A 27,499-nucleotide genomic window follows, 5' to 3' on the forward strand; every position below is an offset into this window, starting at 1 on the left:
GCTGCTATGTCTTTTAGTAGTGACAAACCTGGAAAAAAAAACAAACAAGGTCGTGAAGTTGCAATGCTATTTTCCATTTTAACATGTTATGTTACTTAATCATACTTTTCTTAGACTACATGGTTCCATTGAGCACTAATGCTTTCCCATGTATTGACAGGCATCATCTTGTTCTATGAATTATTTGCCCTTCTGAGAGTCAGGGAGGCCCTTAGGAATTGGAGGGCTGTTGCTCTCAATAGAAATCCTTGGACATCTATATATGTTTTAGTTATTGCATCTGAGTCATGAACAATTAAAGCTGAAAAAACCTTTAGAGACTTTCTTGTGTAACATAGGCAGATTACAGATATACTGGACATTTGTCATTTTTGGCTGTCTAGCATCCAACTCTCCCCCTGTTTCTAAGCATCCTGATCTCCCTTTTAGGAAAATTCTCCACTGTAAGTAAAGACAATTCCCTTGTCTGCTTCCTCTCACAGTGGAATAGAAAGGGATTGATTCTTTCTGTATTTCTTTCCTGATTTGGCCTGTAGCTTAGTGACCTAAGCTATGCCAATCAGATGATCATTCTCAGAACTTTGAATCTTGTTCAAGGGATGTTGTGAGAGAGGCTTTCATATGTTCATCAAACCCCATATTCTTATCCTCCTGGACATACAAATATACTACATTTTTCTTGCAGTCGGGTGCAGGCATGTGACTTGATTTCTGGACAATGGAACATAGAAACAATGGCCAACATCTAGACCTGACCTATATAAACCTCCCTCATGTGATCTTTGCCCTTTCTTTCCCCAACCATTGGCTTAATGGAGAAGACTCCACAGACATAGAAGAGGATAGAGCCACAGAATGTAAAGATTATGGGTCCCTGAGACAATGCCTGGAGGACAGCTGCCCAGAAAAGCCACTAGAACAGGAGTACTCATGTTGGACTATTGTGTGAGACAGAAACAAATGTTCACATTGTAGAACCTCTGTAATTTGGGAGTTTATCTTAGCAATTAGCTTACCCAGACTAAAAGACCAATTGTTTGGCATAAAGTTTATTTTAGCAATTATCAGTGACTTGGATCAACCTATTCTTGCTGACAGATTTTGGGATTCTGTTCTGTTCATTGTCTAAACCTTTTCTTAGATTTTCTCATCATTCTCAAGGCCACCATATTTTCCCTTTTTGGCTTAAAACAACCAGACATGGGGTGGTTGGCTGGCTCAGTCGGTAAAGCATGTGACTCTTGATATTAGGGTTGTGAGTTCAAACCCCATGGAGCCTACTCAAAAAGAGGAAGGAGAAGGAGAAGAAGAGGAGGTGGAGTACACTTAATTGATGAGCATGGAACTGTTGACTCACTATATTGTACACCTGAAACTAATATAACACTGTACATTAACTACATTAGAAAACCAGTCAGAACATAGATGGGCTCTGCGCTGAAGGTGCGGAGCCTGCTTGGGATTCTCTGTTTCCCTCTCTCTCTGCCCTTCCCTGACCTGTACTTTCTCTCTCAAAATAAATAAATAAACTTAAAAAAAAATAACATAGACTCCTTCATCAGCTAAAAAATCGAGGTTTTAAATGGTAAGTGTTTTGCTCTAGGGCACAATTCATAAGTGGCATGTCTAGGATTACTAACTTGACTTTGTATCTCCTGATTCAGCATTCTTTCTGTGTACTCTTGGGAGTTTCAAGGGGGCCAAACAATTAGCATTCCTCTTCCCCACAAACTTCTAAACCAATTGAGAAATAAGACTTAGGAAATGGTAAATAAAGGTACACATCACCTTCATTACTGGGAAAAAGGCTAGGTTGGAGGATAAAGACTCCCCACATGGCAGGCCTGCCCCTGCGATACTTAAGGCAGAGAAGAGCCAAGGAAAACTAGTTTCCTGTTGACAACTTGCTTCCATGTAGAAAGAAAAGTCCAAATTGCATAGTTTGTCCTTTCAAACTCTCTATTTAGACAAGTCACTACCTCAACTGACAAAGAACGACAGAGCAAATAGAAGTCAGTACTTCACTGTTAATGACTGACCCTTTGTATAAAATGTGGGAAATAAAATATATATCTTATCTATCAAAATAGATATTTTGGCTGCTAGAGATATTTTACTTCTTTTTTTATTTTTAAAAATATTTAACGTTTTATTTATTTTTGAGAGAGAGAGAGAGAGAGAGAGAGAGAGAGAGCGCATGGGGGAGGGGCAGAGAGAGGGAGACACAGAATCCGAAGCAGGCTCCAGGCTCTGAGCTGTCAGCACAGAGCCCAACACGGGGCTCAAACCCATGAACTGTGAGATCATGACCTGAGCTGATGTCAGACACTTAATTGACTGAGCCACCCAGGCACCCCAAGATATTTTACTTCTGATAATGTATTATTGTATAAAACACTGAAACAAAGTCCTCTAATATTCTACCTATTGTAGATAAGTGTTAACAGTTCGGTCTTTTCTTATGACTATGCTAAAATTGAGATTTATAGTATCAAAGGATTAATCTGTGTGAAGCACCCTGTGTAGTGCCTGGTACAGAAGGAATTCATTTGCTTCCTTTCTTTCTTCTTTCTTAATGCCCCAGAGCTTTCTCTAGTCTGAGAATCTCTGATGGGTTGAGCTGAGCTGATGTAACCATAGAGTCCAAGATGTGCCCTGGCTTCCAGAGTGCTGGCACATGTATGCCTGCCAGAACTGCCAGAGAGCAGTAGTTAGGAACCTAAGCCCATAGCGGGGACCTTTGGGGCAAGAGCTGCTCAGCCAGGCCAGGCCCATGGCCTTTCCTATTCTCTGGTCCAGGGATGTAGACCCTCATCAGAACCAGAGCTTAGGGCTGCCTCCTGGGTTAGCACACTGTCCTGTAAAGCTCTCTGTGTGGGCTGGAGGGCCTGTGCCCTCCTTCTGAGCCTCTCCCAGAGGGGAGTCAGACACAGGGCTGGGCCTCACAGGGTACTTGGCGTGCTGTTGCATTCACGTGGCACCTCCCACCTTGGCTCTGCCTGTAACTCTGTGAGATACTGACCCCGGCCTTGGAGATGTCTAAGCCTGTTTCTCTCCTCTCTGGATTTCCAGGCTTAACAGGAGAAAAGACAGTGAGGAGCTAGGGACACAGTTGGAGAGTGTGTGGTAGAGGAGGCAGCACTGACTGCAGGCTTCCTCAGCCTGACTCTGCCTCTAATTCAGCTCAGATGTTTCTTCCTTCCTCCAGGGAGTCTTTCCTGAAAGCCACCTCTCTTCCTCCTCGACCTGGTTAATCACTCCTAATTCCTTTTTTTTTTTTTTTTTTTTTTTTTTGACAGAGAGAGAGAGCATGAGAGAGTGTTCATTTGCTCACTTAACCGACTGAGCCACCCAGGCACCCCCCTAAGCATCCAACTCTGGATTTTAGTTCAGGTCACGATCTCACAGTTCATGGGATCGAGCCTGGTGTCAGGCTCTGCACTAACAGTGCGGAGCCTGCTTGGGATTCTCTCTCACCCTCTGTCTCTGCTCCTCCCCTGCTCATGCTCTTTCACCCTCTTAAAATAAATAAACATTTTTTTAAAAGATAAAATTTAACTCATCCATTTCTATGTCTCTAGTGCTTAGCACCAGCTCTGGCTCAATAATAATTGATAGCTTTAGTCATGGTGATTGAGAAAAGGAAAGGAAGTACCCAGGAGCTGAATTATGTAAGTGGGAATGAGGACAGAAGAGGGAGAAGGAGAATGCCTTCCTAGGGCCTAGCCAGGGTTTATGATCAGAACCTTCCTGAAGGCAGGGCTGTCCACTGTGAAAGGAGTTGCTAGGGGGGAGTTTACTCCCTGTCTTGAAAGGTGTGCAAACAGAGACTGAAGATCGCCTTTGCAGTGCTGCAGCAAGGATTCAAACACTGCACAAGCTCAGACCATATAACCACTAAAGGGCCTTCCATCTCTGAACTTTGAGATCGTGGTAGGACATAGGGCTGGTCCCAGAGAGGTACAGCACTCCAAAAGCTGCCTGTCTGTCTAGGCATGGTCAAGGTTGCCTGGAGGCCACTTGGAATAATGTCACAGCCTAATGAACCCCAACTCCTATTGCTTTCTTATACATGCACACCCATATTTACAGTAATTTAAATCACATACAACTTACATAAACTCCTGCCTGTATATAGATGTTGCTATGAATGTTTATCTTCATATATTCTTTTTTTTTAACTCTTTTTTTTTTTTAAGTTTATTTATTTCAAGAGAGGGATCAAGAGTCAGCAGTTTAACCAATTGAGCCACCCAGGCACCCTATCTTCATATGTTCTTCACCGATAAGCATGTTAAAATCTAACTTCACCAAATAAACACTCATCGACCCATGTTTATACACATTTCCTCCACTACCCCCAGGCCCAGGTAAGCTATGGGGCTTCCTCCTCTTGGGACTGGCCAGGCAGTCCTGAGAAGGGGAGAGGTGGAGAAGGCTTGGTCTGCCTATGATGGATAGAACTGATCATAAAGAAAAGGGTTCACTCTGTGCCCCCCAAATCACATCCATTTTTCTGAGACAAAACTCTATTCTGGTTGTGTCAGATTGTTATTGGACAATGCCCTGTATTTCTTAGAAGCCCTTCTGTCTAGATGAGAGGGTCTGTGAGGCATTGTCTTACAGCAGCACTCTTGAGTTGATCTTGACTTTGAGGCCACATTTACCTGCAATATCCTATATGTGATTTTTCTTCTGTGAGGTTATTTCTTGTTTTGATGATATTTTGTTAGCTGGAGAGACTGTCCTGGGCCCTTCATATTTTGTCTAATTTCTGCTTGAAAACAAAAGTTCCTTTTTTAGCTTATCTTTTGCAAAATCTTATCACAGGTAACTAAAATAAATCAATAGGCACTTTTAATATTCTGCCTGGAAATCTCCTAACCAGATCCACAAGTTCACTAACTACATTTTCTATCTTCCATGTTCTTACAGGTGGCAGTGCTGCAAAACATTTTGCTGCTGCATTACACTGGTTACTGTTTCTCTAGCCTCCAATAACAATTTCCTCACTGCTCTTCCAGCCTCCACTAACAGACTCCTTGTTGTCTTTCCAGACTTCTGCTGGCTGCCTGGTCCCAAAGTCAATGTCATGTTTTAGATTTTAATTATAGCAGTACTCCGTTTCTAGATATCAATTCTGTAACAGTTACCTGTTGCTAAATAACAAAGCACCCCAAACTAACTGGCTTATAATAAGAACCATTTATTCATTCATGATAAATAAATACATTATCATCATCATCATCAAAAATCTGGGCTTAGCTGGGTAATTCTTCTGCTTATTTTGCCTGGGCTCACTCATGCGGCTGTAGTCATCTATCAACCTGGAGGATCTAAAGTGGTTCCACTCACATTATGTGGCATTAGTGTCGGCTATGGGGCTACTCTCTGCACATGATTTTTCAGCATTCAGTAGTTTAACCCATCTAACCTTGACATGTGGTGAGAATGTTCCAAGAAAGTGAAAGCAGAGCTGCAAAGATTATTGAGACCTACACTTGGGAATTCACATGATATCACTTCTGTCACATTCTGTCAGTCAAAATAATTCACAAAGCCAACTACAAAACAAGGGGCAGGGCCACAGACTCCCTCTCTTGATGAAAGAAGTTGCAAAGAATTTGCCATATTTAGTGCCCCACAGGTAAATGCAAAAATTCTAAAGCAAAATTAATATTTAATGACTTTATATTGAAAACAACATAGCAGGAAAAAGATACAGGTGTCCAATATTACCATTTCCATAAGGCAAGAAAGTGAGATAAAAATTATATGCTTAGAATGGAGGAAATAAATTTGTCATTATTTTCTATATAGTTAGAAACAGAAAAAAAAAAGAAATATGGATAAACTATTAGAATTAATAAATGAACTCAGCAAAGGTGCTGGCTTCAAAACCAACATACAAAAACCAATTGTATTTCTATACTTACACTGGAAATAAAAACAATTAAAAAATGAAATTTTACCATTTAAAATACCATAAAATATCAAAGGTCTAGAATAAATCTAAAAAAGATGTGTGATCTCTATACTTAAAAACTATAAAATATTATTAGGAGAAATTACAGAAATAAATGGGGAGATATACTATTTTCATGGGTTGGAAGATTCAACCATATCTTAGTTTCCAGGCCTGCTGTAAGAAAGTGCTACAAACATAAATTTATTGTCTTACAGTTTGGAGACTTGAAGTCCAAAATCAAGGTATCAGCAGAGCCTTGTTCCTTCTGAAATCTGTATGGGAGAATCCTTCCTTGTCTCTTCTAGCTTCTGGTGTTTACTTTTAATCCTTGACATTCCTCAGCTTGCAGCTGCAGTACTTCAGTCTCTGCCTCAATTGTCACCTGTTGTTCTTTCCTCAAATGTCTGTCTCTATGTCTCCTCTTCTTATAAGGACACAAATTATGTTGGATTAAGGGTCCACCCTATGCCAATATGACCTCCTCTTAATTAATTATATCTGGGAGAAGATAATTTGCAATACATATTTTCAAGAAAGGACTCATTGAGAATATATACCCATGATAAAATGGCATACAATCCAATACAAAAATGGGTAAGAGTCTTGAACAGGCACTTCATAAAAGAGGATATCCAGATATCCAAAAGAGGGCTCAACCTCATTAGAAAGCTGAGAAATCCAAATTAAAACTACAATGAGGGGCTCCTGGCTGGTTCAGTTGGTGGAGACAGTGACTCTTGATCTCGGGTTTGTGAGTTTGAGCCCTATATTGGGTGTAAAGATGATTTAAAAATAAAATATAATAATAAAAATAAAATACCACAAAGAGATACCACTATACCCCCACAAAAATGGTTAAAATTAAAAAGATGTACAATAGTAGCTATTGGCAAGGATGTGGGGCAACTGTAACTCTCCATTTAAGTTTTACGTGTATGTAACAAGCAAGTTCACTGCTAGGTATAAACCTAGCAAACTTGCAACAAAAGACAGGAATGTTCACAGCAGCAACATTCCTAATAACCAAGAACTGGAAACATCTCAAATGTACATAAATAGTAGATAAATTGTAGCATGTTCATAAAATGGAATACTATACAGCAGTCACAAATCAAAAAACAATTTTGAATGGAAAATACCACTTGGCTTCGAGCAAGTTAATTAATCTATTCATTTACATCTCCCAGATAAAAATTTGTACATCTTGCAGGTGTGGTGAGGATTAAGTGGAATGATGCCGGACAAGTGTTTAGCAAGCACTTGACTTAATAAATGTCAGCCATTATTTATTTTTATATTCTCTTAACAGGCCATCTTTCTGGAAACCGGCATTAAAGAATAGTGCAGGATTTCTAATGCCCCCAACTTCCTGCCCCAAACTCTTACTTCTACCTTCTCACGCTTGGGTCTTGGTCTCTTTAAGAAGTCAACCATAATTGAGCAAAGGGGAATCCTGGGAAGACCCACTCGGCTCAGGTCCGGGGCATGACGGGAAACGGGGGGGGGGGCGGTGGAGACCAGGGCTGCGCACGCACGGTTGGCTGGGTGTTGCGTTGTGATGGATCAAGCGGAAGAATTTCAGTAAGAGGAAATCATCCTGGTCTTTGGGCGCAAGCCATTGGGTCCTAGGCGGCCTTACCCACCCCGGTACTCCCTGGGAGCCGGGAGGTGGCCAGAAGGTGAGCGCGGCGGGTGGCGGCGGCCAGGGCTGCGCGGGGCGGGGCGGCGGGCGCGCCACGTGACGAGGCGGGCACCGGGTGGGGGCGGCGCCGGACGGGCTGCGCGGCTGACGCCGTGCGGATTTCGCTGCAGGGACGCGGTGACAGAGATTTGCGGGTCGCGTTCTGTCTCCCTCCGATACAACGTTGCCGCGTTTGTACTCGGTGACGGGCGTGGAGATTATTGGTGGGGACGAGACTTTCGGAGCGAATACCCTACTCCAAAGAGGGATGAGCACCCTTAGATGGTTGTAACTGTGGCAAGTGGTCGAAAGTTCTCATGTGTTCTTCCCCACAGGCTTTCCCACCAGTTGCCCATTTCCATGCCTGGCTTGACTCTGGATAAAGACAACTTTGGGGGGCTTCCTTTTTGGTTCGGGTTTAGAACGTTTACCCTTAGGGGAACGGAAATCTGCTGAATGGCTAATAGAATTTCTTGTTTACAGGAAAGCATTTAAGAAGCAAAGCTTAGGGGGGCTTATTCGTGGGAATGGTTCCCAGGGAGACCCTGGAAGGTGCAGGTGGTCCACTTTAAACAAGGGTGTACTGTTGTTCACTTGTGATGGCATTTGGAGCTCTGGTCTATCTTTAGGCCAAGAAATGGGGCCCTTATGGAGGCCTCCAGCAGCGGCAGAGTTAGAAGTGGGGGTGGGGAGCTTGGTGTGTCCCCACTTTGAGAAATAAAAGCAGAGGTGGAGAGTACCTCCAAGTACTAATTCTCCTGGAGTCAGAAACTGTTTTCCGAGTCCTTTCCTCTGAGCGGTTGGTAATTTCTTCCCATATTTTGGGTTGCTGCTCTGGTTCCCTTTGTAACTTTCAGCATTTGAGAGACCAGAGCGTTTGGCTTTAAAGTTATTAGGGAGGTTGGGAGCTGTGGCCAGGAAACTTTCCTTATGTGGTGAGAACTACTAAAGGAGCAGAAGGAAGGAGAAGGGGAGACTAGAGTTAGTTATGGCCCCAGAAGAATTGTTTTTCAAAGGCTCAACTGTAAAGCCTTGAGCGCAACACAAAGCTTTTAATATAAACATGAAGGAAAAAATGAGAAGAATAAACCTGAATACCAATCCTTTATGTTGTATTTTAGGAGTCCAGCTATCCTTTCCCAAGAAGAAATCTATTAGTTTTAGACTGGGGAATTCCTTTACGTAAACAATTAGAATGAAAGAACCTTTGGATGGTGAATGTGGCAAGGCAATGGCACCACAGCAGGGGCTTCTGGACAAAATTAAAGAAGAACCTGACAATGCTCAAGTAAGCATTTCATTTTATTAAATTAAAAAAAAATTTAAATTCTTTTCTATCTGGTGAATTCAGATTTTTAGTTAGTCAGTTTCTGGCTTGTATGTTAAAACAACCCAAGCTGATTTTTCTCCCCATTAGATGGGTAAATCGGTTTTTCTGCTCTGTAAATGAGACCTTAGTAACTGTTTATTTCTTTTTGTAAAAGAAAAGTAATATGTATTACTGTTTTTCTATACTTGGTACCTTTTTTTTTTTTTTTTTTTTTTTTTAATTCTCTTGTATCTGACAGTAGTTTCCTTTTATTCTGTAAGTATTTGTGGTCTGTTCTGTATCAGGAGATCGAGGAGTCCGTTTAGTCCTTTCCCTCATTGAGCTTATACATTAGTGGGGGAGATAGACATTGCACAAGTAATTAATCAAACAATATATATAATTACACACTATGACAAGTGCTTTTCAAGAAAAGCCTAAAATGGGGAGTCTGACCTACGTGTGGTTGGGGGCAGAGGCTGGCTAGGGAAGGCTTCCTTGCGGGAAGGATGTGTAAGCTGAATTATGAAGAATGAATGGACTAGGCAAATGCATATAGGAAAGCCCTGAGTTGGAAAGATGCATGGTTCTTTTGAAAAACTGCAAGACCAGTGGGCCTGGAACAGAAAAGGTATGAAAATGGTGATGATGATAATGTTGATCATAACACCAACACTGATAATAGATGGTATTACATATATATCAATGTGTGGTGTATATTATGTGTGACTTCATAAATATTAACTTATTATTATTGATATATGTGCTTAGACTGTGGCAGACATCGTTCTCACAACCATGTTGTTACTCCCATTTTACAGATGAGGAAACCGAAGTACAAAGAGGTCAAGCAATTTACCAGGGATCACACCTCATAAATGGCAGACTAGATTCAAATTCAGGTAGTCAGTCTTCAAAGCCTGTGTTATTCTGCCTCTAGGATGAGGCTCATGCTGAGAGCAGTGGGAAGACATTGCAGGATTTTAAGTGGGAGAATGAGATAAACATGTTCAGAAAAATCATCTAGCTATCCTTAGGAACCTGGATTGGAAACCCGGATTGGGGATCAATATGGAGACATTGGTTAGTTGTTTTGGCAAAAAATGATTTTTTTTCTTCTTGGACAGTTCTTTTGCTTGAGACTCTAGTTATTACATAAGCAAATTAATAATATTAAAAATATAAATAATATAATAAAATAATAAATGATGGTAATATTTTATTTCTCATACCATCTTAAAGGCAGTATTATTTCAGGACAGGGACGCCAAAAAGCTTTGTTTCATTCGTCAACTCTGTCTTCCTGTGCTGTGCTGAGAAGGCTTATGAGGTGTGTCTGTGGGGTGTGGGGTGGGGGATGGTGGCATCCATGACATTTATTTTCCCCCCAGATGGTAAATTCTTACTCTTCTTCTTCCAAAGCCGTTGCTTTGTTTGCCAAGTTTTGTGGATTCTACCTTTGAAGAATTTTTTTATTGTCTCTTCCTTTTCTTCCCTATTTCTTATTTCTCATTTGAACTGCATTTCCTACTCATCCTTTTTCCTGTAGTCACAGCCTCCCTCAAAACACTGTATAATGATGCTGTTGTGTCTCTACAGATCTGATGACACCATTCCCTTTAAAGACCCTGTCTCGTGTGATACAGTGTGAACTTTTTAGTGTCACATCCAAACTATCCACGTTTCAGCCTTTGCTTCTGTCTTCAGTATCATTGGTTATCCTTCCCACCTTTTCGAATCTACTCAGTCTGCAAATTATCTGCATTTTACTCAAAAGCATATCCTGTTGAGTTTTGTTTTTTCCCTTTGCACATGCCATTTCTTCTGCCCGTGGTATTCTAAACTAGGCAGCTTTGCCTAGATTTTCTCCTCTTTTAAGACATAGTTTAATAGTCACTGGGGTAGAATTAGTAATTCTCTTTTTTTCTATTGTATATTGCTTTCACTTTTGCTGTAACATCTATACATCAATGAATTTTGTTTACATACACTCTGGTCTTATTTGACCTGAATCCTCAATTCCTGGGCAAATGACTGGCACAAAGTACATGCTCAAAAATTGGAATAAAAGAGCCTCTGTTTCACAGATGAGGAAACTGAGCCTGAAGGAATAAGTGACTTCACCAAGGTCTTGTAGCAAGTTGGGATACAAAACCAGTTTTTTAAAATTCCAGATCCAATTTTTCTTTCATTATGCCTTGTCTGTGGTACATAAATTTAACAAACATTGTGCTATGAGTTGAGTGTTCTTTCTGAATATCAAAATTATGATAATGAAAATCCCCCTAACAGTTTACATTTTAAGTGTAAGTGGATACGAACCAACTCAGTTCTCTTTGGTTTATATTAAGGCTACTCAAGGTGAATAGGCTGTAATTTTTTTTCATAATTGATAGTGTGGGCTATGATAGAAAAGCCAATTAAACAAATCATGTGTAGTGTTTTCCATGTTGCATTCGAATTTCGGAAAATAGGAGGCAAGAAATAGAAAATGTTTAATATTTTCTGATATATAGCCTCCCCCCTCCCCCATCTGAAAGTAGTGTTCCTATGAAAACTTTTGTAAGCTGAAATGGTGTAAAATGAATTGATTACCATTGGTTTATATGGAAAAATTTTTGAGTATTCCTAGACCCCCCAAACTAACCACTCTTAGGCTTTTCTGATACCTTAGGACACATCTTACTCCCAGGTGCACAAAATAAATGAAGAGAAAGCACCAGTGCTTACATAGTTCAGAGCTACAGCAGCATCAAGTTGATGCTGAGATGCTGAGTGTGGTTCTTGGGAAAGGAGCTCGGTGGTGCCACTCTCGCTTCTCACGCTGCACACTGCTCTGTAACTGTTCTCTGCAAAACAAAGCTGAAGGCTGTTTTTCGCTTTTTGCCTTTTCTCTTAAAAGTGAAAATCTTCAGATTTCTTTTGGTTGGCAAATGCAGGAACTGACCTAGGTCTTTTGTGAAAGCAAAGTGGAGTTACATGAACTTTTGAAAGGTGGGGAATACCTCTACTAAGAGTCTGTTCTGGATGTTAAAGTCACAGTCGAGCTGTCATTCATTCACTGAGTTTTTATTCTTGCTAACTGTGATTCATAGTACTTGTTTAACATTGTTATAAGTGGTGTACATATATTACTCCATTTGATGAGCAGGACCCAGGAATTAAATACTATTACTATCCCTGCTTTACACATAAAGAAGCTGAGACAGGTAGTAACTTGTTAAATGTCACACAACTAGTAAATGGTTGAGCTAGAATGTAAACCCAAGCAGTCTGGTTCAAGAATCCCAACCCCTTAACCATGATACTGTAGGCTAAGTTGTGTTAGTTATTTAGTTTTCAGAAGATGAAAAGACAGGGCCTCTGCTCTCAAGGAAATTAATAGTGTAAGGAGGAATAAAGATACAGGAAAAAGGGGTAATTATTTATTGAGCGTGCCTCATCAGAAGCTGTGTTAAGCATGCTGTATGCATTCTCACTTAAATTCTACAACCATATGAGGGGCAGATCTTTACTCCATTTTACACATGAGGAAACTGAGAAAAGGAGAAGTTAAGTAATTTGCCAAATTCAAAGGCAACATTAGAACTGGAATAGGAACTGGCTTCAAACTTGTATTCTTTCTGTTGCTTTGTGCCACCTCTGTACAGATACAGAATCACAGTCTTATGTAATTACTCTAAAAAAATTGTGTAAGGTACATTGGGAGAATAGAGGAAGGAGCCCTGAAGTCTGTCTGGAGAGGAAAGAACAGCTTCATGGGGTAGGTAGCACTTGAGTTGTAACAATTAAGGTTTTCAGGCATAGAAAATAGCATGTGTCAAGTCATGGAGAGGTGAGCGAATGTGGTATGTTTAGTGGTTGAGTGTTCAACAATAAAGAAGAGAAGAAAAGAGAATGAATTTGAGATATTTAGGTAGGGTTGATCAGACCTAGAGATAGCATATGAGGTATGTGGGTCAAGGAGGAGTCCCAGAGTACTTAGAAGTGTCTGTCCTCGGTAAGTTGAGTTTTTTTTTTATTTTTTTATTTATTTATTTATTTTTTTTAAAATTTTTTTTTTTTTTCAACGTTTTTTTTTTTTATTTATTTTTGGGACAGAGAGAGACAGAGCATGAACGGGGGAGGGGCAGAGAGAGAGGGAGACACAGAATCGGAAACAGGCTCCAGGCTCCGAGCCATCAGCCCAGAGCCTGACGCGGGGCTCGAACTCACGGACCGCGAGATCGTGACCTGGCTGAAGTCGGACGCCCAACCGACTGCGCCACCCAGGCGCCCCGAGTTTTTGATGATACAGTTTACTGAGGGGCTAGGAACAGGATTGGGGGGAAGTAATAAGTACCGTTTGGGATCTGTTGTGTTTATTTTTAATGGTTTTTTTCTTTTTCTTTTTTTTTTTTTTTTTTTTGAGAGAGAGAGAGAGAGAGATGCGAGCATGAGCAGGGGAGGGATGGGGCAGAGAGAGAGGGAGACACAGAATCCAAAGCAGGCTCCAGGCTCTGAGCTGTCAGCGCAGAGCCCGATATGGGGCTAGAACTCATGAACTGCAAGATCATGACCTAAGCTGAAGTGGACGCTTAACCGACTGAGCCACCCAGGTGCCCTGGGATCTGTTGTGTTTAAAGGGCTGGTGGGACATTCAACTGGTAATTTGCACTGGGAGGCATTTGCATATATGGGTATGGTATTTAGAGAGTTGCACTTTATCTTAGCCAAAAGGCCAAGAAGTGATGGTATTTAGAAATTTGGTGTAGTGTTTCCAGAGAAAATATAGAATGCCCAGTTAAATTTGACTCTCAAGTTAACAGTAATTATTTTTTACTGTGAGTATGTTGCATGCAATACTTGGGACATACTTATACTAAAAACTGTTGTTTATACGAAATTCAAATTTAACCAAGCTTTTATATTTTTATTTGCTAAATCTGGTAACCTCATATAGGTGATAATTGAAGTTACGAATATGGATGAGATTGTTCAGGGAAAAAATGTAGAGAGAGGAGAGTAGAGCTCATGTCAGAAAGCTAGGAAATGGATTAATTTAGGGCTTCAGAGTGGCTTCAAAGTAGTTCCTGCAATCAGCAGCCTCAGCATTACCTGGATACTTGTTAGAAATGTATATTCTTGGACCCTGGTGTAGACCTTCTGAGTCAGAAACTGGGGTTGAAGCCCAACAGTCTATGTCTTAACAAGACCTCTAGGGGCTTCTGATACCCCTAGGGTTGAATATAAGAACATCAATGAAGGGTAGAAAGACATAGTAATGAATTGAAGTAAGAACCAGAAGACAATGAATGGAATCACTGGCAGTGTCAAATGTATCTGAGAAGCCATGTAAGATAAAACCTAAAAGTGTTCATTGGGTTAAGCAACTGTGAGGTGATTGGTTAATCTTAAAACAGTTTCAATTGAGGGTGCCTGGCTGGCTCAGTCAGTAGAGCATGTGACACTTGTTCTCAGGGTCATGAGTTCTAGCCCCAGATGGGGGTAGAGATTACTTAAGTAAATAAATAAACTTAAAAAAACAAACAAAAAACAGCCAACAGTTTCAGTTGAAGCAGTAGCCTGATAGCATTAGGTTCAGGAGGGAATCAAATTAAGGAAGGGGCGCCTGGGTGGCTCAGTCAGTTAAGTGTCTGACTTCGGCATAGGTTATGTCTCATGGGTTTGTGAGTTTGAGCCCCACATCTGGCTTCTCTGCTGTCAGCGCAGAGCTGGCTTCAGATCTTCTGTCCCCACCTCTCTCTGCCCCTTCTTCTCAAAAATAAATAAGCATTTAAAAGAAAAATAAAGAAGTAGAGAAAGAATGAGGCACTTTTTCACTGACTGATTGGAAGGGGAGAGAAGAGGGTAGTAAGTAGTTCCTTAAGAAATAGGTTCCTTATAACCTGAGAGGAGAAAACCAGCATGGAGGTGGTGAGAGGCTGAAGATACATGATACTATGGAGTGCTTAAAGATGGGAGAGGGAGCAGGATCCCAAACACAAGCCTGTTTTTAGTCAGTTGTGTAAGAAGGTTGCTTTTTCCTGGAAGATAAGAGGACAGTTTGTTGATCAATTTGTAGGCATGGTGGTGGTGGGGAATCAGAGTGTTGAGGGAGTTCTTTGTTTCTGTTTTTCTTGGTGAAATTTAAACATCAGGGAGCTGGACATTTGCATGGTTGTGACTTAGCAGTGATGGTTTGGAACAGTTACTTTGTGAAGTAAAAGGAAATAATCGGGGGAAATTTAACAGGCATGTTAGAAAAATATTAGAGATTGAGTTGATGATAAGGCAAATTAATTTTATATTGATTCTTAAGTGTTCTTTTTGGTAATTTGAAGGAGGGTGTATATAGGTACTTTTAACTTCCTCTCTTTTTTATGCAAGTGCCAATAAATAAACATTATTATTGTAGTATATGTAAGACTATCCACTTGGACTCATTCATTCAAGAAATATTTATTTATTTGTCTATTGATTGATTTAGTTTTTCAGAGAAAGAGTGGGGAGAGGGGCAAGGGGAGAGAGAGAGAGAGAATCTTTTTTTTTTTTTTTTTTTTTTATTTATTTATTTTTGGGACAGAGAGAGACAGAGCATGAACGGGGGAGGGGCAGAGAGAGAGGGAGACACAGAATCGGAAACAGGCTCCAGGCTCCGAGCCATCAGCCCAGAGCCCGACGCGGGGCTCGAACTCACAGACCGCAAGATCGTGACCTGGCTGAAGTCGGATGCTTAACCGACTGCGCCACCCAGGCGCCCCGAGAGAGAGAATCTTAAGTAGGCTCCATGCTCAGCACGGAGCCTGATGCAGGACTTGATCCCACAACCCTGGGATCATGACCTGAGCTGAAATCAAGAGTTGGACACTCAACCAACTGAGCCACTCAGGTGCTCCTCAACAAATATTTATTTATTTATTTATTTATTATAGTTTTTAAAATTTTTAAATTTTTTAATGTTTATTCTTAGAGATAGAGCGTGAGCTGTGGAAGGGCAGGGAGAGAGAGAGAGACAGACAGACAGACACACACACACACACACACACACACACACACACAGAATCCGAAGTAGGCTCCAGGCTCCGAGCTACCAGCACAGAGCCCGAACCGGGCTCGAACCCACGAACCGTGTGATCATGACCTGAGCCGAAGTCAGATGCTCAACTGACTGGGCCACCCAGGTGCCCCTCAACAAATATTTATTAAATGCTATAATTGCGAAAGTAATAAAAGCTAGCATTTTTGTGTATAAATCATGCTTCAGTTTTGGCTTATCTGTAAGGGATCATGCTACATACTTCATCTGTATTAAATCATTGATCCCTCAATCATGGCCCTGTGGGTTAGATAATATATTTTGTAGATAAGGAAATTGAAACTAGAAAAGATTAAAAAATGTGTTTGAGTCAAGATCACATCTGCTTCTGCTTCTGTCAGAACCCAGAGCCTTCTCTGTTAGGTTATGTTAACTGTGCCACATGTTGAGTGTGCAGAGGCAGAAAAACAGATATGGTGCCTGTTCTTGATGGCCATGGTCCTTTCAGTCTTGCACATTTGGGGTAAAGAAGAAGGATGCTAGACAAACAAATTATCACCCAAATAAATAAGAAGTGACATATTGTGACAGGTCTATGAGTGAAAGGAGTTGGGAGCTTAATTTCTGGTGGGGGCTGGGGTTTGAATTCATTATAGTAATTTTTTTATATTTGTCCATCTATGAGGAAGATAGCATGGCTTTTGAAACAGACAGACCTGGGTTTGATTCCCGTTTGTGCACTTAGTATCTTTGTGACCTTGGACAAAGTGCTGAACCATCTCTAAGCTTCACTTTCCTCACCTATAAAGAAGATACTGTAGTTCCTACTCATAGGCAGCAGCTCATTTGGCGCCACAATGTACACTATGGGAAGTGGTAAATTAATGCAGTGGTTCCTAGTCTTTGGCATGTAATAGTCCAAAGCAGTTCCAAAAGTAGCTTTGGGAGCTGACGTACCCATCATTTATTTTGCTAAGTATAGGGATGTTAAAATACAACTACTATTTATTATCACCATTGTTTCAGAAAAGTAAGACTTTTTTTTTTTTTAACTTTTTAATGTTTATTTTTGAGAGAAACAGAACACAGTGGGGGAGGGGCAGAGAGCGAGAGGGAGACACAGTCTGAAGTAGGCTCTGAGTTGTCAACACAGAGCCTGATGTGGGGCTCAAACCCACAAGCTGTGAGATTGTGACCTGAGCTGAAGTCAGACATTTATCTGACTGAACCACCCAGGTGCCCCTTAAGTTTTTATTTTGAAATATGTAAGGCTATTTTTACAACAACATAATGTAGGATGGTTGTGATCTCAATAAAGAAATCTTTTTTAAAATTGATATATGTATTTTTAGAATTTTGTCTTGTAAAAAAATAAAACTTTGTTTTATGATTATATTTCATCTTAAAGCATTTTAAAGAATACATAATTAGAATAAATCTGATTTAGGCTGTGATGATGTTATGTATAACAAACAGATTGCATTGTGTCTTTATGCCATTAACAGATATGACAGTTTGTAGATCTGTAATTGGATCCAAACTCTACATCATTCAGATTTAATGTTATTTATCATTTTCTTATAAACACAGACTAAAGTAAGGGTAGTGCTGAACACTGAAGTAGCTGTATATGACTCCTATATATTACATTTGAAAAGTAGTAATAACTGTCATGAAAGATTTTCCGATTCTGAAAGGTCCTTTTTGTAAAGCTTAAATCTGTTCTAACAACTTGTAAATTTTGATTTTTGAGGTATTTGTGAAGGTGATTATGATTAGAATGTAGAAGAGATATGACAGACTTATTTTTTTCTTGAATTTCTAGTTTATTTAAATACTAACACTGTACTCATTTCTCTCTTTTCTTTTTCTTTAAGGAGTATGGACATGCCCCAAAGCCAAAAACTCAAGAAAGTGAACTGAAAATTAGTGCTGTGTTTTCAGTCAGTGACAGTCCTCTTGGTAAGAAATAGAACTGAATATGGGGCACCTGGCTGACTCAGTCAGTAGAGCATGGAACTCTTGATCTCAGGGTTGTAAGTTTGAGTCCCACAATGGGTGTAGAGATTACTTAAAAATAAAATCTAAAAAAGGAAAAAAAAGGAAAGAAATAGGACCAAGTAAGTTAATTATGATTAATATTGTTATATTCTAACTAGTAGAACTGAGGGAGAGCACGTCCTCATGGAAGTCTTTTTTTCCTTAAGATAAAGCAGTACTTTTTAAACTGGGTAGGTGGTGTTGACTAGCATTTTAAAAAGTGGAATTGAGGGGTACCTGGCTGTCTCAGTCAGTAGACCATGCGGCTCTTGATCTCAGGGTTATGAGTTCAAGCCCCACATTGGGTGTAGAGATTACTTAAAATCTTAAAAAAAAATACATACATACATATATATATATATACCCACACACATACACACATACATGTATGTATGTGGGGGGGGAGGGAGAGAGAATAGAATAAGATTGTATTAGAATGTGATGCATGTAGTAAGGAAACATTATTTTGCAAAACTGTTTCAGTTATTAAATTTTACACATATAAACATACACAGAAATGTATGTATGTGTCTCCTGGGTTATAATGTAAAATATAGTTGTTACTATGGGTTATAAAAAAGTTTGAACCCACACCTCCCCCCCCCAAAAAAAAAAAAAAAGTTTGAAACTCCCTGTTTTAGAGTGTTTAATTGGATTTGGAGACTGAGAATTTGTCTTAAAAAATGGAGAATGTATATGTGTTTGTGTTGATACTAAAACTGTTTTTTTCCCCCCTTATTTTGTATTTATAGCCCAACAGTTGACTCCAGGCTTTCAGTTTTCTCTTGCGTCATCTGGCCCAAATGTATTGCTTCCTTCGGCTCCAGCCGTAGCTATTCAGGTTTTTTGTTCTGGTTGTAAAAAAATGCTTTATAAAGGGCAAACTGCATATCATAAGACGGGATCTACTCAGCTCTTTTGCTCCACGCGGTGCATCACTGGATATCCTTCACCTGTCTGCGTACCAACTCCTCCCAGGAAAACCTGCACAAACTGCTCAAAGTATAAAATTCTTAATTACGTCCCTTTTTACTTTACTTTTTTAGCGTGTATCTAGTTTAGTTCAAATATGCTGTTGCTACTTTAAATCTCTTGAGCACGTTTCTATGGAAATAGCTTTTTAGCTGAGAAATTTGCAAATTCTTTGTAATGTTAAACAAGAGACTTGGTGTTAAAAGTATCATCTTAACTAGTTTTCTGTCTCTTTAAGTTTAAATTTTACTGTGGAAAGAAATAACAAACCATTTGTGGGAATTGCAGGGCTGCTCATATATCCTGTGACTATAGACAACAGCCATTCACAATTATTTATTATCTTGAAAGTTATTGAAGTATATAGCATATTATAACATTGGTCTTATAATAGTATATAAAAGTTAGTTAACTCTTTAGAAGATTAAAAAAAAATCTCTAAATGGCCACAAAATAATGTGTTTATTTCTTAAAAAAAGTTCTTTGAAGTTATTGCTTTATAGTCACACATAGATGCAGAGAGAGGAAGAAATAGTAACAAAGCCACATAAACTTCTTTCTCTACCTTAGTATGTTTGAAAAATTTGGCATGTTCTGCCTCTTCCCGTGGTAACATAGTTCTAAGAATGTATTGTGTTGTCCGAAGTGTTAATGTAGAGTGAAAAAAGTTAAGAGCTTATGGTGTAGATCACGCTCTATCCCTTACTAACTATATGATGTTGGGGCTAGATGTTTAATTTTTTTAAGCCTCAGTTTCTTCATTGGTAAATAGTATCTACTTCCTCAGATTTTTTTTTTTTTAATTTTTTTTTTCAACGTTTTTTATTTATTTTTAGGACAGAGAGAGACAGAGCATGAACGGGGGAGGGGCAGAGAGAGAGGGAGACACAGAATCGGAAACATGCTCCAGGCTCCGAGCCATCAGCCCAGAGCCTGACGCGGGGCTCGAACTCACAGACCGCGAGATCGTGACCTGGCTGAAGTCGGACGCTTAACCGACTGCGCCACCCAGGCGCCCCTACTTCCTCAGATTTTAATGAGACAATGTTAGCCTAGGGCTTAGCACATTATGTATCTTAACATATTATTTCTAGGCCCCTATTTTGTCTTTGGAGATCTACGACAGTTTCTTTATCTGTTTGGGGTGTTGGCCTTAAGTATCTAAAAGTAGATCATGTTAAAATGAAAATCTCCAACTAAAAGGACAGAGGAATTTAAAAATATTTTACATAAATATTCAAATTTAGTTTTGTTCTAAAATGCCATTCTAATACCTTACTTAAACTCTTCTATAGCATTCTCATGAAACTGATCTAGAAGGGTAAGTTTAGTTTTCTGTTTTTAGATACTCCGTTTCAACATATCAAATATCAAAATAAAGTGAACTAAATTTTAAAGAACACAGCACAAGTTATACATCTAAATGCATATTTTTTTTAAAATAGTTACTCTTGTCAGAGATGTTCTACCACAGCACTGCTCCTTTTCAAAAATTTTTTTGCTCTCTTGATTTGGCATTGCGTTCAGAGCCTATGAAACTTTCCTTTAGACCAAGATAGGTGACAAATCTATCTTTAACCATGGGTTTGATTTTTACAAATTGTCAGAAGTTGCTTGATGCCTTATCAGTTGACTACCGTAGACGATTAAACTGAGTCATACTGTTAAGCATGATATTCGACTATAACTTTGAAAAGTTGTTCTTAGAGTTATTGTAAATAAAGGATAAAGTAGAAGAATGTTGGAGCCATGTTTTTTGGAAGATGTATGGTTTTTCTAAGATTAAAGTTTAAGGTTTAAGATTCATTTGGATGCATAAGGTTTAGAATGCATTTATATTCATGTGCACAGATTTCCATTAAAAAGTCATTCACTTTGGTTTACATATATGTATATTATACCACTGGCAGATTCACATTATTAAATAACATTCTTTATTGCTTTGTTTTTAGTAGAAAAATCACTATTCAAAATTAATAACTTCATCCGTGTGTAAGCATATCCACTTGGTTTCCAAGATTCACTGTCCTATTTTTAAGGTTAGGTGAGTTTTAGAAAATTAAAGTACTTTGTTGTTATTGTTATTCGTAAATAGTTTACTGTGAAACAGTTTTGTATAATAAAGGCACAGGATGGGAGGCAGAAGAGTGGAATGATGAACCACTGAATGTGGAATCAAACTGCCTAGAATTTGTATTCTGGCTTCATTGCTTACCAGCTTGTGACTTTGACAAGTTATTTAACCTTTCCGATTTGGTCTCCTCATCTGTAAAATGGCAATTATAATAATACTTATCTCACAGAATTTTTGTGAAGATTAAGTTGGATAATTTGAGTAAAGAGAATGATGTCTGGTACATAGCAATTACTCAGTACACATTACTGTATATAATATTATTGCCATTATATTCTTCGTGGCTTATACTAGTGCTTCTGATTACTGACCATTTCCTTTAGTTTTTTTATACTTGTCAGAAAATGGCAATACTCAGCTTTGTTTTTACCATTAGTGCGTATTGCATCAGTGGGCTCTTACAAAATAACTTGAGGAATCTTACAGAATGACTCAGTTATTTGTGTTCTTTCTGTCTTATTCTTATTTCCATCTGTCCTCTGCTACCAAACCTTAATAGTTCTTTTGTCCTCTGTTTCTTTGATCTCTTCAGTTATAGTTCAGTTTTATATATCATGCTTATTTTTTATATTAATTTTTGGTAGTTCATCTGTTTCCCAAGTCTTGCATTTAAATTAAAAAACAAACAGACATGTCATTCTTTGTCTCTGCTGTTCCTACTCTTAGCAGCTGCTGGCTAGTAAGAGAACAAGGGTTTTGTGGTCTGGACTTGAGGGATGGCCACTTCTTCCATTGGCTCCAGTGGATGAAACTTGGTTGGAGCTGGAAGCCTCACGGCTTTTGTCATGAACATCTGGCTGAATATATTTTAAATATAATTTTCCCTCAACACATCTGTAAATTAGGTATCATAAACCCATTTTCTACATGAGGAAATAGAGAGAGTAATTACCTCACTCATTGTCACTCAGCTAACTAACAGAACTAATCATCAAGCCCAGGTTTTCAGATGTCTTATCCCTGGCCAGCCATTTTCTAGCATGCAATAGCTGCCCTTAGTAAACATAGTTATTTTAGCTCACAAAGAGGAAGAAATTACAATTATGAAGAACATATTTCATTTTGCCTTTTGTTATTTATTTTTAGAGACATTTTAAATCCAAAGGATGTGATCACGACCCGTTTTGAAAATTCTAGCAAAGATTTCTGCAGCCAATCATGCCTTTCTTCTTATGAGCTAAAGAAGAAGCCTGTTGTTACCATATATACTAACAGCATTTCAACCAAGTGCAGCATGTGTCAGAAGAATGCTGATGTAAGTTACATTGTACCTTTCCTGGGATTCTGCTCAGAGATCAGAGATTTTTTTTCATTTAATATTTATTTACCATTCAATTTATAGCATTGTAGGGGAGAAATATATTGGGGAAAAAAATTTTCTCATTCTAAAAATTCTGAATTGAGTCAGGGATAGCAAAACACAAGGAATAGCAAAACGCACACATATGCGTACAAACACAAAAGAGTACTGTCTTGAAGTTAAAAAATACCAATTTAGGTATTTAGAAATGATAGGGTCTAGGAAGAAAGGGTGAGGACACATTAAAAGTAATTTATGCCAACTGTTTCTTTCCTGCGATAGCATTTATCTTCAGTTTGATACCCAACTGCACTCATATTGGAAACTTAGTGGAAACCACCTGGTGATTCTACTTTGAAGTTACAACCCATGTGTGACCAAGATGTTCTGAATATAAGCCTATTCATAAGTCTGATAAACTTTAGGAACTCTTTATGTCTCTTCTTTTATATAAATTCTATCTCTACCTTGATGTACTTTGGTTGATCAAGAAAACAAAAGGCTAAGCAACAGAAAGCTAACTTCTTTAAATGAGACCAAAAAAAATGTTTTTACAATTACCACTATAAATAAGAAGTCTTTCTTTCAAATACCAAATCAGTTTCCTCAGCTGTACAACTATAATTTGATGGTTTTTACTCTTAGTACTTCACTTCAGTGATTTATAAATTTATCTACACAATAATAATAATTAAGTACCTTTCCTATTTTTTTCAGGATAAAAAACATTAAATGATGTGTTGAAGACACTACTAAAAATACTTCACATTTCAGTGATGGCCTCTGCATTAAAAATCTGTAGGAATTTTTCCAATTAACTTTCAGATATTTGCACAACCTCTCTGTTAAAAAAACAAAACAAAAAAACCATCTTTGAAATAATTTACATGAATGCTTTACATATCAAATATGGATTCACCAATCCCTGTTACCACAGTCATCAGTTTTAACAACTCTAAGTATGTTCTGTATTAGTTTTCTTGTTTATAAGGTATCAATAATAAGGAAACATTTTTAATATTACAGAATATTAATTATATCAGTTTCCCATCAACACGCTAGTCATTTAGTGATGATTATATTGGCCATTTCCATTGGTTGGCAGGAGGCTCTTCCATTAAAGGCTCCCATGGTTTCCACTCTAAAGTTTTCTTGCCAGACTTGGTTCATTTCAGCCTGAAAAATCACCTCTACTAGTTGGCCATCCTGTAGTTGGTCTTCTAATTTCTTAACATCTGGTTCCCCTTTAACCATACTCAACTTTTCATTTGTAATCTGTTCTGTATACTTTCTATATGCTGCATTTTTAGGCATTTGCTCAAGAACATCAAGAATGTTTTTTTTTTAATTTTTTTTGATGTTTATTTTTGACAGAGAGAGAGAGAGAGGGCATGCATGAGTGGGGGAGGGGCAGACAGAGAGAGGGAGACACAGAATCCGAAGCAGGCTCCAGGCTGAGCTGTCAGCACAGAGCCTGACGCGGGGCCCAAACTCACGGACTGCGAGATCGTGACTTGAGCCGAAGTCGGGTGCTCAACCGACTGAGCCACCCACGTGCCCCAAGAACATCAAGAATCTTTGTGTACAATATTCCTAGCCTCTTGTGTGGACTCTGACAGCCAATCCCACAAGGCTGGTGGTCTTCTTCAGCAAACCTGCCATGACCAGAGATCAGAGATTTTTAATTGGCTTTACTTATTTTGGATATGTGTGTGTGTTTTATTTCCTAGATCCGATTTGAAGTTAAATATCAAAATGTGGTACATGGTCTTTGTAGTGATGCCTGTTTCTCAAAATTTCACTCCGCCAACAACCTCACCATGAACTGTTGTGAGAACTGTGGGGGCTACTGCTACAGCAGCTCTGGACCTTGCCGGTCCCAGAAGGTGTTTAGTTCAACAAGCGTCACAGCATATAAGCAGGTATAAAGGCCCGTCCGTCACTCCTTCCAGGATGGCTGTGCAGGGATGAGGTTAAAATAAACGAGTGGGCTCTTCCCATCAATTGATTTTGGGGTATGATTTCCCCTGTAGAAAAATGGGATAGGTCCTGGTGGTGTGTCGACTATAGTGAAATGATACACTAATGTACTTTCATGATTTTCTGTGAGTCAGAAATGTTTTATGATATATTGGTAAGTGGAGAAAGCTCCATATTATTTTAAATAAACTGTGGCCAACAGGCATAAGATGTTAAAAATCAGTAGATCTAAAGCATATCTTCCTCTTTTTCCTTTTAGGAAAAAACAATACGTATTTAAAAAAATTTTTTTAATGTTTATTTATTTTGAGAGAGAGAGCCAGGGAGGGGAAGAGAGACAGGGAGGGAGGGAGGGAGGGAGGGAGGGAGGGAGAGAGAGAGAGAGAGAGAGAGAGAGAGAGAGAGAGAGAGAGAGTCAGAGAGTCCTAAGCAGGCTCTGCACTGTCAGTGCATAGCCCCATGTGGAGCTTGATCATCCCATGAACCATGAGATCATGCCCTGAGCGGAAACCAAGAGTTGGACGCTCAACCAACCGAGCCACCCAGGCACCCCTAGAAAATATTTTTTTTTTAATGTGTTTTGGGATGAATTGTAATTATTTTGGCAACATGCCTTATTTGACTACTTTACCTAATTTTTATTTGTTGTAATGAATAATAGATTCATTTGGTTACTAAATAGATATTTATGTTAATTATCACTGAATGAAGTCTTTAAAAAGTTATTTTTCTAAAAAAGCATAAATGATTAAATTTTTTCAGTTAGCAAGTTTGATTTATTTTTAATTCTTCCAAGTAGTTGGTGTTGGACATTGATCTGTGAGAAGTATCCCTTTTCAAGGAGTTACCACTTTTGGCATTTTGGTTACTGTTTTCACAAGAATAAAATCCGTGTTTTTTTTTATATATGTGATCCAAAAATCTGTTGTTTCTAATTTTGTTGCTGGTATTATACTCTGTCAACTGTATAAGTGATATTCCTCTTTCCCCAGGAAGATTATATAGTGAAACTTCACAATTCATATTTTCTTTTCTTTTTTGGCAAAGATTTTTATTTATTTATTAATTTAATAAATTTAATAAATTTAATTTTTAAAAATTTACATCCAAATTAGCATATAGTGCAACAGTGATTTCAGGAGTAGATTCCTTAATGCCCCTTACCCATTTAGCCCATCCCCCTTCCCACAACCCCTCCAGTACCCTCTGTGTGTTCTTTATATTTATGAGTCTCTTAGGCTTTGTCCCCCTCCCTGTTTTTATATTATTTTGTTTCCCTTTCCTTATGTTCATCTGTTTTGTCTCTTAAAGTCTTCATGAGTGAAGTCATATGATATTTGTCTTTCTCTGACTGGCTAATTTCACTTAGCATAATACCCTCCGGTTCCAGCCACATAGTTGCAAATGGCAAGATTTCATTCTTTTTTTTTTTTTTTTTTAATTTTCTTTCAACGTTTTTTTCTTAATTTATTTATTTTTGGGACAGAGAGAGACAGAGCATGAACGGGGGAGGGGCAGAGAGAGAGGGAGACACAGAATCGGAAACAGGCTCCAGGCTCCGAGCCGTCAGCCCAGAGCCTGACGCGGGGCTCGAACTCACGGACCGCGAGATCGTGACCTGGCTGAAGTCGGACGCTTAACCGACTGCGCCACCCAGGCACCCCAAGATTTCATTCTTTTTGATTGCCGAGTAATACTCCATTGTGTATGTATGTGTGTGTGTATATGTATATATCTCACATCTTCTTAATCCATTCATCCATTGATGGACATTTAGGCTCTTTCCATACTTTGGCTATTGTCGATAGTGCTGCTATAAACATTGGGGTGCATGTGTCCCTCAGAAACAGCACACCTGTATCCCGTGGATAAATGCCTAGTAGTGCAATTGCTGGGTCGTAGGGTAGTTCTATTTTTAGTTTTTTGAGGAACCTCCATCCTGTTTTCCAGAGTGGCTGCACCAGCTTGCAGTCCCAACAATTTGTATTTTCCTACTGTTTAATTCCCCATATAATTTCTTGTTGAGAGACTATGTTGTGTCAATGACAGTATAGTGTAATGGTTAGCCTGGATCTTTGGAGCGAGATGAAATGTTTAATCTCCCACTTTTCTGTTTATTTGTTAATTGAATTAAAATTAATTAATTAATTATTTTATAAATTTTTTTTTTTTTAACATTTATTTATTTTTGAGACAGAGAGAGATAGAGCATGAACAGGGGAGGGGCAGAGAGAGAGGGAGACACCGAATCCGAAACAGGCTCCAGGCTCTGAGCTGTCAGCACAGAGCCCGACGCGGGGCTCGAACTCACGGACTGCGAGATCATGACCTGAGCCGAAGTCAGCCGCTTAACCGACTGAGCCACCCAGGCGCCCCGAATTAAAATTAATTTAAACTTCTTGTTAATATAATTTTTAAAAGTATTTCAATATGTTGTTTGAAGGATTCCATGATACAGTATATATAAGTTAAATACAGAGTATTTAGTATAGGGCCTGGCTCCTGGTAAGCACTGAATAAGTAATAATATTGGTAATTTGTATAAATGGTAGCCATCGTAATTATTGTTTCTTAAAATATGAGTAAAGTTACAGATACATTTTAGTGTAAAACTCAGCTTAAAAAACAGGTAGTTCTGTAAGATCTCCTAATTTACATTAAGCATCATTTCTGTTTCCTCCTGCTAAAGAGTCTTATTGATTATGTAACCTTAAAGGTGGTAGACAGTCTTATAGATTGATGTCCAAGACTATTGAGGATGGCCCTTTGGTTCATGGATTACCTGTTCATCTTAGATTATTTTTAATGAGAAAAGTGTATAACAAATACCAAATTCATTACCTTTAATGTGTTTTGTTGTTAATGTATGTGAGTGTAGTTACTCACTTTCTTCAGTTTACATTTCATTATTGTCTGAAAGAACTTATTTTTCTCACATCCCAACTTCCCGAAAAATCTATAGTAGAGTGGCCTCATAGTCCTCTGAGCTCAGATATTTCAATCAAAGGCAATCTTTATAGTTAGTTTTTCTTTTTTCTTTTCTTAAACAACGTGTGTGTTTATGCTAGGTATCTAAATGTTATTTTATTTTCTTGAT

The 27,499-nt window shown here is 38.8% G+C and overlaps 1 protein-coding gene across 9 annotated transcripts in view; it reads left to right on the top strand.

The window, feature by feature from the left end:
• Positions 1-7,478: 7,478 nt before the first annotated feature.
• The window catches only part of ZMYM6 (zinc finger MYM-type containing 6), a 43,442-nt gene continuing 23,421 nt past the window's right edge, over positions 7,479-27,499 (top strand). The window contains exons 1-6 of one of the 9 annotated variants that reach the window (XM_058718117.1): positions 7,479-7,647; positions 8,771-8,937; positions 17,854-17,938; positions 18,769-19,018; positions 22,209-22,377; positions 24,153-24,344. In XM_058718117.1, coding sequence (XP_058574100.1) covers positions 8,845-8,937; positions 17,854-17,938; positions 18,769-19,018; positions 22,209-22,377; positions 24,153-24,344 — 789 coding nt within the window. In that variant the 5' untranslated portion in view covers positions 7,479-7,647; positions 8,771-8,844. Of the gene's footprint in view, positions 7,648-7,731; positions 7,947-8,770; positions 8,938-9,779; positions 9,861-9,887; positions 10,042-17,853; positions 17,939-18,768; positions 19,019-20,940; positions 21,033-22,208; positions 22,378-24,152; positions 24,345-27,499 lie in introns of those variants that run through there. The other 8 variants (XM_058718116.1, XM_058718118.1, XM_058718119.1 and 5 more) reach the window with 8 other exon arrangements.

Source organism: Neofelis nebulosa, chromosome 2, assembly GCF_028018385.1.
Source record: "Neofelis nebulosa isolate mNeoNeb1 chromosome 2, mNeoNeb1.pri, whole genome shotgun sequence".
NCBI lineage: Eukaryota > Metazoa > Chordata > Mammalia > Carnivora > Felidae > Neofelis > Neofelis nebulosa.